General features: G+C 40.6%; 1 protein-coding gene across 13 annotated transcripts in view; it reads left to right on the forward strand.

Annotated features, from left to right (window-relative positions):
* LOC148880830 (uncharacterized) overlaps positions 1 to 18,027 on the forward strand; it is a 132,125-nt gene that overhangs the window by 89,596 nt on the left and 24,502 nt on the right. For all 13 annotated transcript variants that reach the window (XM_088962882.1, XM_088962880.1, XM_088962891.1 and 10 more), the window contains one exon: positions 505 to 590. In XM_088962882.1, the coding sequence (XP_088819008.1) occupies positions 505 to 590 (86 nt within the window). The remainder of the gene's footprint in view (positions 1 to 504; positions 591 to 18,027) is intronic.

The raw sequence follows: 18,027 nt of genomic DNA on the forward strand, positions 1-18,027 counted from the left end.
AAGATGTAAAAAAAAAGAATTTAGTCTGTTATTTACAAAAAAAAAGAAAAGAAAACTTCGCAAAATTCCTTAATGACTTTCCTTCAACTTTCTGTTTCTCCCTTATTTTCTATCAAAGCAAATATATCCTTACAGAAAAAAGAGAGTGTCAAAATGAATAATCCTCCTTTAAAATAAATGGAAAAATGTTGATATATATTTGATAATGTCAAGTATGACATTCAGCGTATAGGCAGGCATCTTTACACTTGGAAGGAAAGAAAAATTTAAGTAATTAAATAAATTTTTCTAATTGAAAGGAAGTAGATAAATAAATTATCTCCATACATTGGGTAAAAACCCATAGGAATGCAAATCATCTTCGTTTGGTTTTAGTGTAGAACTCCAGGTCAAAGATCAACAGATTTTTTTGAGAAAATCCATTTAAAATACAATTAAAAGAGAAAATCTCTTCTTCTGACATTAAAGAGAAACCTGGCATGATGTTTCTTTCTGATTTTACAGATCATGATTCCACCTGGGCTCTCAACACAGTTTGTTTTAACTTGTGTTCATGGTACTTATCCATTTAGCACATATGAAGATGTCAGGTAACATTTTATTTTTGTGCACAAATTATTTTCCATTACTCATGATGTTTATCTTTATTTTCTCATTCTATCATGATGAGCATACCTCTTCTACCATTAATAATCATTGATACATGTTCCAATTTTCTCCTTATCATCCAATTTTATTCAAAAGCATAACTTGATTTTTCATAACTAGATGAGGCTGTTTCTTCTTTACCATATTTTTTGTATTTACATATCGTAAATTCTTTAAGAAACATCACTTGCTGATGATATCCCTTAACACTATTGAGATCCACTAGTGAAACAAGAAATAGCCTACTATATCTATGAATTTTTTTGTTTAATCATGATTCAATTCGGGGCCGTTCTTTTCCTAGATTTTGAGAGAGGGGAAACTTGGTCAATGGGGTTTTGATTCTCATTGACCTTGAATCCCATGTTCTTTTTTCAGATTTATGTGGGGACCAGGGAATGCTTATTTTCCTGGGTATCACTTATCTCCTAGGTGGGTAAATAACTTTCTCACCTGGGGGGAAATTGCCAACACTTGAATGGGACAAAAATGCCCTTCTTAATAATGAATTTTATGGGTAAAATGGTCATTGGCTTATTTACATGGGAAATAAAAGAACATGGGTAAATGCACTTACCCGGGAAAGTCTTTCTTGGGAAACACTTACCCGGGTAAGTAACTTACTGAAAAGCGAACGGGGCCTTAGAGACAAGTTACCGAAGGAAGGAAAATAGAGTGTGGATGACAGACTAATGCTTCTAGTCTTTAGGACATAGAGTCATAAAGTTACATACCAAGGATTAATGATATCTCTGTATATAACTAATTCAGTAAGTCAACCTAAGATGCATATCATGAATTTGCATGGATATGTGTAGGAAAAACATGTAAATCATACACATCCATAAAGAATATTTTCTTATGGTTTAAATTAATAGAAGAAAAGGTGAACCAGATTTTAGAATTCTCTCTAACTAGCCTCTTGGAGAAGAATGGACTGGAACGAAAATTAGATAGAAAATCATCCTAGTCAAAAGTCATGAGCTAATAGGTTGGAAACAAGAAAAATCTCAAAGTTTACCACACTATTGTTAGATATAGAAAAAAGCAAATTACAACAGAAAAATATGGGTGAGCTCATCTTGAATGGAGGAAACAGAGGTTAGTGCAATAGGTTCGTGAATTTCTACAAGAAACTCTCTTTGAAGAACTCTACCAGTGTGTGCTTGTCTTACAATGTTAGTTCCACGCTTGAATGGAGGGTTATGTTAGGTTGGCAGCTGGCACTAAAACTTTTGCCTAACTCTTATGAACATGGATCCTAGGGGTGACCATGGGTCGGGCCAAATTAGGCACAAGCCAGGCTTTTGGCCAATGTAATTAAGCACATTATATTTAATATATTTAATACTTTATATTATACGACATATTATATATGTATAAAATGTCATTATTTTTTGTAAATATAAAGTATTATATGTGTAATATTATAAATTTTAATTTATATAAATATATATTATATATGTATAAAATATATTTGTAGGTTAGGCTAGACCTAAATACAAAACCAAGGCCCAAGCTTGGGAATTTGTGGGCTACGATAAAAATGATTACTCCTAATGGATAAGAGTTAAATGGGTTGGACTGGGCCAAGCTTACCACCTAAGAAAAGGGCTATAGCCTAGGGCTAAGCTTGGCCTGACTTGGACCTTGAGCTTGTATAGAAGCCTGGGCCTATGCTAGGCTAGGTTGAGCTTTGGGCCCATGTCACTTAAGAAAATATATTTAATATTTAATGATTTATATTATATAACTTATAATATTGTTATAACTTGTATATATATATTACACATAATATAATATAACTTATAACTTGAAAAGTAAAATAAAAATTTCATTGAAATAAAAAGAAGATTACACAAGGAAGGTGATAAGATATCACCTGAGAGAAAACATGACTACTAACTCAGAAACTCCACCAACAAGACTTGAAATAAAAAGAAGACTTCAACATGATCATCAGCAATCCTATTGGAACCAAGGTCCTAATCTTCCCCTTCAAAAACCTTCTCGTGGTTGTTGCTATCTTCATTCCACCTCCCACCTCTGAAGATCAATTGGCCGATTGTCTTACTAAAGGTGTCTCCAAATCAAAGCTTGACAACAATTTGAACAAGTTGGGCATGACAAATATCTATGCTCAGCTTGAGGGGAAGTGTTGAGAATGTGAGGGCATTTATGTCCTTTCATCCTTTTTGTATTTGGGCGCCTACCCAAGGGCCCATTTCTAATTTTCTTCAAATGTTAAGAAAGGCTCCTCAGGGTGTGAATAGTAGCACACCTAAGTTCTTCGACAAACTCTTCTTCTTCCCCTTCTTCTTCTTCTTCTTCTTCTTCTTGAGTCTCGACTACTTTAACTCTGAATTCACCACCTTCCTCCCATAGAATTTATCACAATCTCTTATAGTGGAAGCGGAATTATTCCCTATGATCCCCCAACTGTTGAGTCCCCAATTGCTGTTTCACACGCGTGCACACCGCCAAAATGAAGCAGCAGAGAAATTGTTTTCTATTGATTCCCTCCACTATAATATGACCTTGTTTGGTGAAAAAGGTCCCTACAAGGGTGTTTCTTCAAATGGGAAAGAACTCTCTTTGTATGCTTGAGATGAGACAATTCTGATGAATGCATATACTAGCTTAAGACACTACAAATGCAATATCTAGTCATGTCATTGAAAGGTATAGGAGCCTCCCAGTAAGTCTCTATTACTATTAAACATTTGATAATGTCTCTCCCTCACATCCTCTAAGCTTATGGTTTAGGTCCATAGGAGTATTTGTTAGTCTACACTTCAGTAAGTAAAGTACATAGTTCCTTTGAGTGATAAAGGGATCTCTTTATCAAACCTTACAACTTCAATACCCAAAAAATATTTTAGAGGGCCAAAATCCTTAACTTCAAATTGTTCCCAATTCCTTATAATGATAATGTCATCTATGTAACAATTAAAATAGCAATGAAATCTCCTTTCCTCTTTACAAGCAATGTGTGATCAGCCCGACATTATATAAAACCAACCTATTGGACTACCTTGTTGAATATCTTAAACCATGCCCTAGAAGATTATTTTAGGCCATAAAGATTTCTTCATATGTCAAACATTTCTCCACTCCCTTGCAGTTGGAAACCTAGTGGTTGAACCATATACACCTCAATTAGATCACCATTTAGAAAGGTGTTCTTCACATCTAGCCGATGAAAGGACATTGAAAAATTAATAGTTAGAAATAAGAGGACCCATATGGAGTTTGTCTTAGCTGCTAGAGCAAAAGTTTCATTGTAATCTATGCCATGAATCTAAGTGAACTCCTTACCCACCAACCTTTCCCTATACCTCTCTATGGAGCCATTAGCCCAATGTTTTACAGTAAATGCCCATTTACAACCTACATGTTTCTTTCCTTTTCAAAGGTCAACAAGGTCCCTTGTGATTCTTGTGAAGGGCATGGATCTCCTTAGACATAGCTTTCTTCCATTAAGGTAATTTTAGGAATAGAAACACTACATATAACAAGCATAAAAGTGCGATAAGAAAGGACATGAAATTATTGGAAATGGAGCGGGCAATAGGATGTTTGTTACAAGACCTTAAACCCTTATGGAGAGCAATAGGAAGGTCAATATCACTAGAAATGGGTTTAGAGATACCCAAAGGATGATTGGTATAAGGATTTGCCTTGTGAGAGTCTGATGACATTTGAGGTACTTCATCTGGTTCCATACCTATAGCCAGTGTTTAATATGATGATTGAACTATGTGGTGCCAAGTATGATGAGAGTAGACCCGAGGAAGTTGTTAACATGGAATTTTATATGAGAATTGGAATTTTATGGATTATGTGCTCAAAAGAGAAACACACAAACACACTAACAAACAAGGGGATAGAGAAGGTGAACCAAACCCCCATGGGGGCCTTGGAGGATGTTGGATTATCATTTTCAATGAGATGGAGGGGAGAGATGGAAATAGAAGCCAAAACATTTTGGATTTGAAGAAGGAAAAAACAGTGGTAAGTGGTTTGTGAGAATTAGAGAAGAGAAAAGAGCCACCATCTTTGTAGTTGCGGAAGCGATTGGATTGCTGAAAGGTTTTATGGATGGGGTAGTGTATTCCATCAAAAAATATGGAAGAGTTCAGTGGGGTTGTCTGGAAAGAAATATGAAGTTGAAATGAGGAGAAATGTTAAATAGTGATTTGTTGTAGTAATGGAAGCTTTTGGTGATAATAGGAGGCAAATGATTTGTGCATCGGAGGGTAGGGAGAGAACATGGTGGAAAAATCTTTGTAGATAGGTTATGGGTGAAAGCTAAACTACTGTAGCCGAAGTAGTAGAAAAGAGGAGAAGAAGAGATGCTGAAATGTTGAACTTTTCTTCCCAGTCGATAGTACTGTTATTTATATTAAAGTACAGTACAATGTTACATGAAATGACTGGGATGTCCCTGATTAGTGATGGGACACCCAAACAACTTAAAACACTAAACAGACTTAGGCCCATTAACACAGGCCCAATACATAACAACTTAAACTCAAATACAGGCTAATAAGAACTGTTATCAGCTGAACCATCCATACATACAAAACCTTCAACCTAACACTCCCCCTCAAGCTAAGCATGGATGTCAATCATGTTTAGCTTGCCAAGAAGGTCCATGAACTTTGCTGCAGCCAACCCTTTAGTCAATACATCTGCAATTTGCATCTCAGATGGAGTATAAGGCACACAGAGTTCACCCGAGACAATTCTTTCTCTAACAAAGTGCCAATCAATCTCAATATGTTTTGTCCTGTCATGCTGCACGGGATTGTTGGCAATGTTGATGGCAGCCTTATTGTCACAATATAGCCTGAGAGGACCTTCAGCCTTAATGCCAAGTTCATTGAGAAGAGTTCTGAGCCATAAGAGTTCAGCAACCCCGTGGGCCATAGCCCGATATTCTGCTTCTGCACTTGATCAAGCCACTACATTCTGCTTCTTACTGCGCCATGTGACCAGGTTTCCTCCCACAAATGTACAGTAACCCGAGGTTGACTTCCTATCTCCAACAGACCCAGCCCAATCTGCATCAGTTCAGGCTTCGATTTCAATTCTATTGTTTTTCCTAAAGAGAACTCCCTTCCCTAGGCAAGTCTTCAAGTACCTGAGAATCCTTTCAACTGCTTTCATATGAGGGATCTTTGGAGAGTGCATAAATTGACTAACAACATGCACAGCATAAGCAATATCTGGCCGAGTGAGGGATAAGTATATCAGCTTCCCTACCAATTTTTGGTATCTCTCTCTATCACAGTAGTCCTCCCCTACTGATTCCTACAGGCCATGATTCTGTTCTATTGGAGTACCTACTGGCCTGCACCCCATCATGCCTGTTTCCTCTAGGAGGTCAAGAACATACTTCTGCTGACATATGTAGATTCCCTCTCTTGACTTGGCAACTTCAATCCCAAGAAAATATCTCAAATGACCCAAGTCTTTGATCTCAAATTCCGAAGCTAGAAACTCCTTCAGTCTTCTTATCTCTTCCAAGTCATTCCCGGTAATTACCATATCATCCACATAAACAATGAGTGCAGTAAGTTTGCTATCTTGTCTCCTTATGAACAAGGTATGGTTTGCACCACTCTGAGTGTACCCCACTTTCTTCATGGCCCCATAGAGCCTCTCAAACCATGCACGGGGAGATTGCTTCAACCCATATAATGCTTTCCTCAGTTTGCACATCTTTCTACTAAAGTCATAGCCTGGTGGAGGTTCCATAAATACCTCTTCATGAAGGTCACCATTTAAGAAGGCATTCTTCACATCCAGCTGATGAAGTTCCCATGAAAAATTTGTTGTTAGTGACAAAAGAACCCAAATTGTGTTGAGCTTTGCTATTGGGGCAAAGGTTTCTTTGTAGTCAATCCCTTCTTTTTAAGTAAACCTCTTTGCCACAAGTCTGGCCTTATACCTTTCAATAGACCCGTCCTCCCTGTGCTTTATAGTAAACACCCACTTGCACCCAACAGTGCTCTTCCCCTCTGGCAGATCCACTAATTCCCAAGTTCTTGTTTTCATTAGGGCTTCCATCTCTTCATTCATAACTTCTTTCCACCTTGGATTAGATACAGCCTCTGAGTACCTAGAAGGAACACGCATAGAGGAAAGAGCAGACACAAAGGAGTGATAGGTAGGAGATAAATGTGTGTAAGAAACAAAATCAGCAATGGGGTGCTAGGTGGTGCAAGAGCGAATAGGCTTACGGAGAGCAATAGGAAGATCCAAATCAGAAGTATGTGAGTTGGAATTACCTTGGATTGTAGGGACAGATTGATCCGAGTCCAACTGGTTGCTGTCATGAGATTGAGGGCCCCTTTTTCTTCTGTTGTATGTAAGTATCTCTTTCTGTTGCCTACCGGAGCCTTCAAGAAATTCTGCAGCATCAGGAGAGGTAACCGTCACAGTGGGAGCCTCACTGGATTGACCTGGAATGCCATAACAAGGAGTAGGAGGAGAGGATGGAAGATACGAGGTAGATAGGGGAACAAAAAAGGAGGGAGAATGAGAATCCTCTTCCATCCCACTAGTCTCTCCCTGAAGAGGATTATGAGAAGACTGAAAATAGGGTTAAGACTCAAAGAAGACCACATCTCTGGTGACATACTTTCTCTTGGAGACAGGGTCATAACACTTGTAACCCTTTTGTGTAGGAGTGTACCCCAGGAATACTCCCTTTGTAGCCTTAGGATGCAGCTTGGTCTTCTTTGGATCCTTCACATGTATGAAACATATACAGCCAAAGACTCGAGGAGGAAGAGAAAAATCTAGAAAAGTGGGACACAAAACAGAGAAAGGGGTTTTCATACCCAACACCTTAGATGGCATCCGATTTATCAGATATGATGCAGTAAGAACCACTTGAGACCAGTATTGCTTGGGGACTTTGTGCTGGAATAGTAAGGCTCGAGCTGTCTCCAATAGATGTCTATTCTTGCGCTTAGCAACCCCATTCTGCTGAGGGGTATAAGCACAAGATGACTGATGTAGTATGCCAGCATCTTCCATGAATAAGTTCAAGGATTTTTCAAAGTATTCAGCAGCATTGTCTGACCTGAATTGCTTATTCTTATTAAACTGAGTTTCAACCATCTTGCAAAATGCCATAGTTATCCGTGGCACTTCATCCCGTCCTTTTAATAGGTAAATCCATGTGCATCGAGAGTAGTGGTCAATAAAACTGATAAAGTACCGGAAGCCATCAAAAGAAACAATGGGTGAAGGGCCCCAGACATCAGAATGAACCAAATCAAAAGGAGCACAAATATCATTACTGGAAGTTGGATACACAGTTCTACATTGTTTCGACACTTGACATACTTCACAGGTTAAACTCTGACTTGGAATGCCCTTAAACAGTTCGAGAAACAACATTTCTAATGAGGAGAAAGACACATGACCTAGTCTAGCATGCCAAAGATGCAACTTAGCTTTTGACTCCACACTCTCCGGGCTACAACCAGCAGATGCTTGTAAGGCTGAACCGATGTCTGCATCAAGATAGTAGAGTCCTCCATGCTCATGACCGCACCCATTCGTTCTCCTTGTCAATCTGTCTTGGAAGACACAATGAGTAGGAAAAAAAGTTATACTACAGTTCAAATTTTTGGTAAGCTTTGAAACAGACAAAAGATTTGAGGTGAGACTGGGAACATGCAAAACTGATTTAAGAGAGAGGTCCTTGCTTAGGTCAACCATTCCCTTTCCAGAGATAGTGGAGAAAGACCTGTCAGCAACTCTCATCTTATCCTGACCAGACAACAAATGATATGAAGAGAATAGGGAAGACATATGTGCCATGTGGTCAGTTGCACCAGAATCAATAACCCAAGAAGTAGAGTCAATAGATCCAGTGGCACTGAAGGTAGAGGTTGTACCTGATCTGGCAAGAGATGTAGAAGCAAAAGAATTATTCCTTAGACGGGCCAATGCCCTGCTAAGGTCCCCTACCTCGCTACCAGTGAAGCCCAAAGTACCAGCTCCAGAGGAATCAACAACCTGTCCCATAGGAGGAGACACTGTTGGTGTATTTTGTGAGTTGTCATCATTGTTGCTGGTGACAAGATTCCCACTTGCCGCAGGCCTGTTATCTCTAGAAGAAACTTCTCTGGGTATTGAAAACATCTTGACTGCAGCCACTGTGTAGGTGACACTGATTAAGACTAGCCGAAGCAGTTCTGAAGGTTCTGAACCAGTTCTGGAGCAGATTCTGATTAGCCGAAATGATCACAGCAGGTTCTGACAGCACTCGACACAGTTTCAGACTTGCCGAGACTGTCATAGTTCTGAAACAGTTCAGTTACAGCAGCAAGCAAGGAGTTCTGGACTGGTAACCGACCTGAAGCTAAGGATTCTCAACTATTGTGCTATGCAGACTTCACTTGAACTTCGAGTACTGCAACTGTAAAGAGAGTGCCCCTCCTTGCGGCCAATACTAGGACTGCTGACATCAGTCCTCAACTAGGGTTAATAGTGCTGAACAATTTGGAGCTGGCAGCTCCCTAGGTAATCTGACAGCAGTGGTGAGGGATTTTGGACTGATAACCAACCTGAACTTGGAGCTGTTTACCACTTTGCTATGCTGGTAGAAGCATTCACAGTGCTGGTAGAACACTAGATAGACTTCACTTGGGCTGAACCGAAACTGCAACAGTTCGGGTACAGTAGCAAGTGAACAGTTCGAGGCTGCAACAGTAGCAAGTGAACAGTGGGCTCTGTAGAAGAAGCTAAGTCTGTGCAAGTCTTGCCGGAGCACCGAAGCTGCAAGTGTAGAGGAAGCTCTCCCCCTTTCGGCTAGTGCTAGGACTGCTGAAATCAGTCCTCAACTAGGTCTGTCCTATACAGACCTCTCTTAGTAGCCAAATAGCTACTATTTGCTGGAAATAACCTAGTAGAACATCTACTTCTGGGTCTTACTTCCCTTGAGTCCTACAACCAAGAGAAACCCTAGGTTCGAACTTGCTTTACTCTCTTACACCCCTAGGTCTTTACTGCAGCAACCCAGAAAAGGAAGAGAGAAGATGAAAAGACAGCAAGAGAAGAGAGCGTGCGCCGGCTGAAACCAGGAAGAAGCTAATGCTCTGATACCATGAAAGCTAAACTACTGTAACTGAAGTAGCAGAAAAGAGGAGAAGAAGAAGAGATGCTGAAATGTCGAACTTTTTTTCCCAGTCGATAGTACTGTTATTTATATTAAAGTACAGTACAATGTTACATGAAATGACTGGGATGCCCCTGATTAGTGATGGGACACCCAGACAACTTAAAACACTAAACAGACTTAGGCCCATTAACACAGGCCCAATACATAACAACTTAAACTCAAATACAGGCTAATAAGAACTGTTATCAGCCGAACCATCCATACATACAAAACCTTCAACCTAACAATGGGAGTTATTGTTGAAGATGGAAGAAAACCTAATGCAAAAGTAGAGCATTAGTACAGAGACAAGCGAAGTTCAAATGAATAGGGGGGTAATGAAGGTAGGAAAACCAAAAGAACCTACTTCATAAATAATTCCAATCAGTTGCTGTTAGATGTGGAGAAAGGAGCTTGGGAAAAGAATTTAGTAATAATAGCAGGTAAAATTGTTAAAGATTGGTGTTTGCCAAACTGAACCTGTCAAGTGAGCAGAGAAGAAGAAGAGGAAGAAGAAGAGGAAGAGAAGAGGAGAAAGGAAGAAATGTTCGAATGGGCACTGTTCATCAGCCGGCCTTGTTCACTTATATAATAACAGTACATAAAGTTACATAAAAGGACCAGGATGCCCCTGATTAGTGATGGGACACCCAGTCAAATAAGACACTAAATAAAAATAGGCCCAATAACTAAGGCCCATTAACTAAAGACTTAATACCCAACTCAGACAAGAGGATAACAAAATATCAGCCGAACCAACACTCCCCCTCAAGCTAAGCATGGATGTCAATCATGTTTAGCTTGCCAAGTAAGTCCAAGAATTTCACTGTGGTTAGCCCTTTAGTTAAGACATCTGCAATCTGCATCTCTGAGGGAGTGTAAGGAATGCAGAGTTCTCCTAAGACTATTCTTTCTCTAACAAAGTGACGGTCTATCTCAATATGTTTTGTTCTATCATGTTGCATTGGGTTATTTGCAATGTTGATGGCAGCCTTGTTGTCGTAGTACAACTTGAGAGGACACTCAAACTTCACTCCCATTTCACCAAGAAGAATCTTAAGCCACAACAGTTCCGCAACACCATGAGCCATAACCTGATATTCAGCCTCTGCGCTAGACTTGGCAACCACATTCTGTTTTTTACTTCTCCATGTAACTAAATTTCCTCCAACAAAGGTGCAGTATTCTGAAGTCGACTTTCTATCACCCACAGAACCAGCACAATCTGCATCAATATATCCTTCAACTTCAATTTTATTGTTTTTTCTGAACAGAATCCCTTTCCCAGGGCAAGACTTCAAATATCTGAGAATGCTTTCTACAACTTTCATGTGAGGAATTTTTGGATTGTGCATGAACTGACTGACAACATGAACAGCATAAGCAATGTCAGGACGAGTGAGGGATAGGTAAATTAACTTCCCTACTAGCTTTTGGTATCTTTCCTTATCAGGGTAGTCCTCTCCTACCGACTCCTGTAGACCATGGTTTGGTTCTATTGGAGTATCTGCTGGCCTGCACCCCAACATGCTTGTTTCTTGTAGAAGGTCAAGGATGTATTTCTGTTGACATATATAGATGCCCTCTTTGGATCTAGCAACTTCAATCCCTAGAAAGTATCTCAGTTGACCCAGGTCTTTGATTTCAAATTCAGCAGCTAGGACCTCCTTCAGCCTTTCAATCTCTTCCTTATTGTTGGTTTGGCTGTCTTAGTTTGTATGTTTACTTTTTGTTGGGTCTTAAGTCATTAGTTAGTGGGCCTTGTTACTGGGCCTAATCTTACTTAATGTTTATTTCAACTAGGTGTCCCATCACTAATCAGGGGTAGTCTTGTCTATTCATGTAACATTATGTAATGCCTTTATATATAATAGATTAGGGCTGGCTGAAGTGATTATTGCCGCCCATTTCATTTTTGTTCCTCTTCTTCTTCTTCTACTCTTATTCGACAGCCCTATTTCAGCAAACATGGTATCAGAGCACTGATCTTACGATTGGTTATAACAGCCACATCTTCTTCGACTTGCAGGTAACTCTCCCATTCTTCTTGTTGGTTGCTGCAAAGAAACCCTAGGGTTGGTTGTAGAACACAGCTAGACCTACATCTAGGGTTTCCCTTGGTTGTAGGGCCCAAGGGGAGTTAGACCTAGAGGTTGATGCCCTAATAGACACAGTACAGCAGACTGTAGCCATTCGGCTAAGATAGATCTGTGTAGAACAGATCTAGGCGAAAGGACTGATTTCAGCAGTCCTAGAACTGTTCGTGGGTGAAGTTATAACCTGCGGCAGCAGTGTTTAGCACACAGTAGAAGTCAACACAGCAAGTTGCAGTGTAGTACTCAGTGACAACAGTAATTTGGGCACAGTGTGCAGTGTTTCAGCTCTGTGTCTGGTTCTCAGGACTAAGTTTACAGTGCAGCAAGTTCCGTAAGTGTGAAACAGTTCTCCATACATTGCAGTTACAGTCTTGACACTTACAAGTAAGTGAAGATGTCTTCGATATCTGGGGAAGTGTCTTCTAGAGATGTTAGGGCTTATGGGAGGTCTCCTAATCTAGAGAATTCAAATCTGCATAGCCTACAGATCACGAGTGTGTTGTTGGATGAGTACAACTTCAGGGAATGGTCTGTCTCAGCCATGCTTTTCATCACATCCCGTGAACTCACCGGTTACTTAGACAGGTCAGAAGAAGGAACCAGAAGTGGGAAGTGCTGAATATGGAACTTGGCGCAAAGAGAATGCTACAGTTATGTCCTGGCTACTTGCCTCAATGACTCCAAGGTAGCCAGGACTGTTCAACATTTTTCCATGGCTGCCAAGATATGGGAAAAGGTTTCTAAAACCTATGGCAGAAAAAGAATAATGCCAGAGTTTACAGATTGAATCAAGATATTGCTGCCTTGAGGCAAGGAGATATGAGTGTTGCAACATATTTTGCTACACTAGAAGGACTATGGGAAGAGTTAGATCACCACCTTATCATTGACTGGGAGAGTGTCGGAGACAAAGAGAAGCATGACAAACAAATTGAAGAGGGTAGAGCATTTAAGTTTCTTGCTAGCCTAGATCCTATATATGAGACCATAAGATCCCAAATTCTGGGAAGGGATGAAATGCCAGAGTTACATCATGTCTACTACCTTGTGAGGAATGAAGAGGTGAGAAGAAAAGAGATGCAGGTTGATACTCAAACAAAACTAGCTGAACAGCCTGTGGAGCATTCGGCCCTAATCTCTACAAATCAAAGGGGAAACAGGTACTCTGACAAGAGACATCTGAAGTGCACCCACTGTGGAGGGGAAAGGCATGTGAAAGAGACCTGTTGGGTTCTCCATCCACATCTGAAGCCAGCTGCATTGAGGAAAGATAAGAAGCATCAGAAGGGTCAATCTGCAAGTGTGAATTTGGCTATGGGTCAAAGTGATGATGGTTCAAAACACACATCTACAATTACTTCCTCTTCCATGGGACAGACTTCTAATTCCCCTCGAACTGAGTCCTTGGGTTTTACTGCCGATGAGGTAGAGGTACTTAGCCGGGCCCTAGCCCGTCTAAGGACCAATTCTCTTCCATCCTCCTCCCTTGCCAGATCAGGTATTGTCTCTGCCTTTAGTGCTACTAGTTCTATTGATCCTGCCTCTTGGATTATTGATTCTGGTGCAACTGACCACATGACACACATGTCTTCTCTATTTTCTTTCTATCATTTAATGTCTGGCCAAGATAAAATGAGAGCTGCTGATGGTTCTCTCTCTACCATCTCTAGGAAGGGAGTGGTTGACCTAAGCAAGGACCTCTCACTAAAATCTGTCTTGCATGTTCCCAATCTTTCTTCAAATCTCTTATCTGTTTCCAAGCTTACCAAAAATTTGAATTATAGCATAACCTTTTTTCCTACTCACTGTGTCTTTCAGGACAGTTTGACGAAGAGAACGATTGGGAGCGGTCATGAGTGTGGAGGTCTCTACTACCTTAATGCAGACATCAGTTCGGCCTTGCAAACATCTGCTATGTGTAGTCAGTCCAATGTGGAGTCAATAGCTAGGTTACATCTATGGCATGCTAGGCTAGGTCATTTACCTTTTTCATCATTGGAAGTGTTGTTTCCAGAACTATTCAAAAGTGTTTCAAGTCAAGAGTTAGTTTGTGAAGTCTATCAACTATCAAAGCAATGTAGAACTGTTTATTCAACTTCAAGTAATGAAATTCGAGCTTCTTTTGACTTAGTCCACTCTGATGTTTGGGGTCCTTCTCCCATTATTTCTGTTGATGGCTTTCGATATTTTATCAGCTTTATTGATCACTATTCTCGATGCACATGGATATACTTATTAAAAGCACGAGAGGAAGAGCCGCGGGTAACCATGACATTTTGCAAAATGATTGAAACACAATTTGGTACGAAGGTCAAACAATTCAGGTCAGCTAGTGCTACAGAATATTTTGAAAGGTCCTTGAATCTGTTTATGGAGGATGCTGGAATGATTCATTAGTCATCTTGTGCTAGTAACCCCCAACAGAATGGGGTTGCTGAGCACAAGAACAGGCACCTATTGGAGACTGCTTGAGCCTTACTATTTCAGTACAAAGTTCCTAAAAGCTATTGGTCTCAAGCAATCCTTACTGCATCATATTTGATAAATCGAATGCCATCCAAGGTATTGGGGATGAAAACTCCTTTCTCTGTTCTTTGCCCCCATCTTCCTGGCTTTTCTCTTCCACCGAGAGTCTTTGGTTGTGTATGCTTTATACATGTCAAGGATCCGAAGAAGACCAATTTGGATCCTAGGGCTACAAAGGGAATTTTTTTGGGGTACTCCCCTACTCAAAAGGGATACAAGTGTTATGATCCAGTCAACAAGAAAAAATGTCACAAAGGATGTGGTATTCTTTGAGTCTCAATCCTATTTTCAATCTTCCTAGAATCCTCTTCAGGGGGAGACTAGTGGGATGGAAGAGGATTCTTCTGTTTCCCCATTCTTTGTACCTCTCTCGACCTCAGGTCTTCCATCTTCTCCTCCTGATCCACCTAGTTGTGGTATCCCGGGTGAATCTAGTGAGGCTCCCATTGTACCAGCTACTACTAGTGATGTTGCAAATATTACTGAAGACTCTGGCAAGCTGCAAAGAGATATCAGAATCACCTACAACAGAAGGAAGAAGGGTCCTCTAACTCATGACAGTGACCAATTGGACTCGGATCAACCTGTCTCAGAAACTCAAGGTAATCCTATCAGTTCCTCTGACTTAGATCTTCCTATTGCCCTTCGTAAGTCTACTCGTTCTTGTACTATCAAATACCCCATTGTTGATTTTGTGTCTTACTCACAGTTGTCTCCTCGTTATTGTTCTTTTGTGTCTGCTTTATCTTCTGTGCATGTTCCTACCAGGTATACTGAGGCAGTATCTGACCCAAAATGGAAAGAGGCTATGGATGAAGAAATGAAAGCCTTAATGAAAGCAAGGACTTGGGAATTAGTGGATCTACTAGAAGGGAAAGGCACTGTTGGATGCAAGTGGGTGTTCACCGTGAAGCACAGGGAGGATGGGTCCATTGGTAACAAAAGAGTTTACTCAAAAGGAAGGGATTGACTATTAAGAAACTTTTGCTCCGGTGGCAAAACTCAACACAATCCGAGTTCTATTATCTTTAGCTGCAAATTTCTCATGGGAGCTACATCAGCTGGACGTGAAGAATGCTTTCTTGAATGGCGACCTGCATGAAGAGGTGTTCATGGATCCTCCACCAGGTTATGTCTTTGGCAAGAAGGTATGTAGACTTAGAAAGGCCCTTTACGGCCTTTAGCAGTCCCCTCGAGCTTGGTTTGAGAAGCTATGTGGAGTCATGAAGAAAGGGGGTTACACTCAAGTGGAGCAGATCATACCCTATTCATAAGGAAGAGAAATGGCAAACTTACTGCACTTATTGTCTATGTGGATGATATGGTAATTACAGGGAATGATCAGGAAGAGATTAAAAGACTAAAAGAGTTTTTGGTTGCTGAATTTGAGATCAAAGATCTGGGCCAACTGAGATACTTTCTTGGGATTGAAGTTGCAAGATCCAAAGTGGGCATCTATATATGTCAGCGGAAATACATCCTTGATCTTCTTCAAGAGACAGGCATGATGGGGTGTAGGCCAGCCGGTACTCCAATAGAACAGAATCATGGTCTATAGGTGTTAGTAGGAGATGACTACCCTGATAAGGAAAGATACCAAAAGCTGGTGGGGAAGTTGATTTACTTGTCCCTTACTCGCCCTGACATTGCTTATGTTGTACATGTTGTCAGTCAGTTCATGCACACTCCTAAGATCCCTCACATGAAAGTTGTGGAAAGGATCCTCAGATATTTGAAGTCTTGCCCAGGGAAAGGGATTCTGTTAAGGAAAAACAGTAAAATTGAAGTTGAAGGATATACTGATGCAGATTGGGCTGGCTCTATTGGGGACAGGAAGTCTACCTCTGGGTACTGTACCTTTGTTGGAGGAAATTTAGTTACATGGAGGAGTAAAAAACAGAATGTGGTTGCAAGATCTAGTGCAGAGGCTGAGTACCGAGCTATGGCACATGGTGTTGCTGAACTCTTATGGCTGAAGATCATGCTTGGTGAACTTGGAATAAAGATTGAGTGCCCTCTCAGGTTGTACTATGACAACAAGGCAGCCATCAACATTGCAAATAACCCAGTGCAACATGATAGAACAAAACATATTGAGATAGACCGTCACTTTGTTAGAGAAAGAGTTGTCTCAGGAGAACTCTGCATTCCTTATACTCCCTCCGAGATGCAGATTGCAGATGTTCTGACTAAAGGGCTAGCTACAGTGAAATTCGTGGACTTACTTGGCAAGCTAAACATGATTGACATCCATGCTTAGCTTGAGGGTGAGTGTTGGTTCGGCTGTCTTAGTTTGTATGTTTACTTTTTGTTGGGTCTTAAGTCGTTCGTTAGTGGGCCTTGTTACTGGGCCTAATCTTACTTAATGTTTATTTCGACTAGGTGTCCCATCACTAATCAGGGGTAGTCTTGTCCATTCATGTAACATTATGTAATGCCTTTATATATAATAGATTAGGGCTGGCCGAAGTGATTATTGCCGCCCATTTCATTTCTGTTCCTCTTCTTCTTCCTCTTCTACTCTCAGTCGACAGCCCTATTTCATCCAACACTTATCATCCCCTATTACCATATCATCTACATAGACGATGAGAGTTGTAAGTTTCCCATTTCTCTTCCTTATGAATAGGGTATGATCTACCCCGCTTTGAGTATAACCACCTTTCTTCATGGCTCCACATAGCTTCTCAAACCAAGCTCCAGGGGACTGTTTAAGGTCATATAGTGTTTTTCTCAGTCTACACACTTTCCTGCCAAATTATTAACCTGGTGGAGGATCCATGAATACCTCCTCATGTAGATCACCATTTAAAAAGGCATTCTTCACATCCAGCTGATGAAGCTCCCATGAGAAATTTGCAGTTAATGATAGTAGAACTCTGATAGTGTTGAGTTTTGCTACCGGAGCAAATGTTTCTTTGTAGTCAATTCCTTCATTTTGAGTAAATCCCTTTGCTACGAGTCTAGCCTTGTATCTTTCAATGGACCCATCCTCCCTATGCTTCACAGTGAACACCCACTTGCATCCAACAGTGTCTTTCCCTTCTGGTAGATCTACTAATTCCCAAGTCCCTGCTTTCATTAAGGCCTTCATTTCTTCATTCATAGCCTCTTTCCACTTTGGGTTAGACACTGTCTCTGAGTACCTAGTAGGAACATGCATAGAAAAGAGAGCAGACACAAAAGAACAATAACGAGGGGACAAATGTGAGTAAGACACAAAATCAGCAATGGGGTGTCTGATAGTACAAGAACGGGTAGACTTACGAAGGGCAATCGGAAGATCCAAGTCAGAGGAATTGATAGGATTACCTTGAGTTACTGAGACAGGTTGATCCGAGTCCAATTGGTTGTTGTCATGAGTTGGAGGACTCTTCTTCCTTCTATTGTAGGTGATTCTGATATATTTCTGCTGCCTGCTGGAGTCTTTAGTAACATTTGCAACATCACTAGTAGTAGCTGGGCCAATGGGAGCCTCATTGGATTCACCTGGGATACTACAACTAGGAGGATCAAGAGGAGAGGATGGAAGATCCGAGGTAGAGAGGGGCACAAAGGAGGGAATAGAAGGAT

This window comes from Nelumbo lutea, chromosome 1 (assembly GCF_056320005.1).
Source record: "Nelumbo lutea isolate HS-2025 chromosome 1, American lotus-T2T, whole genome shotgun sequence".
NCBI classification, from domain to species: Eukaryota; Viridiplantae; Streptophyta; class Magnoliopsida; order Proteales; family Nelumbonaceae; genus Nelumbo; species Nelumbo lutea.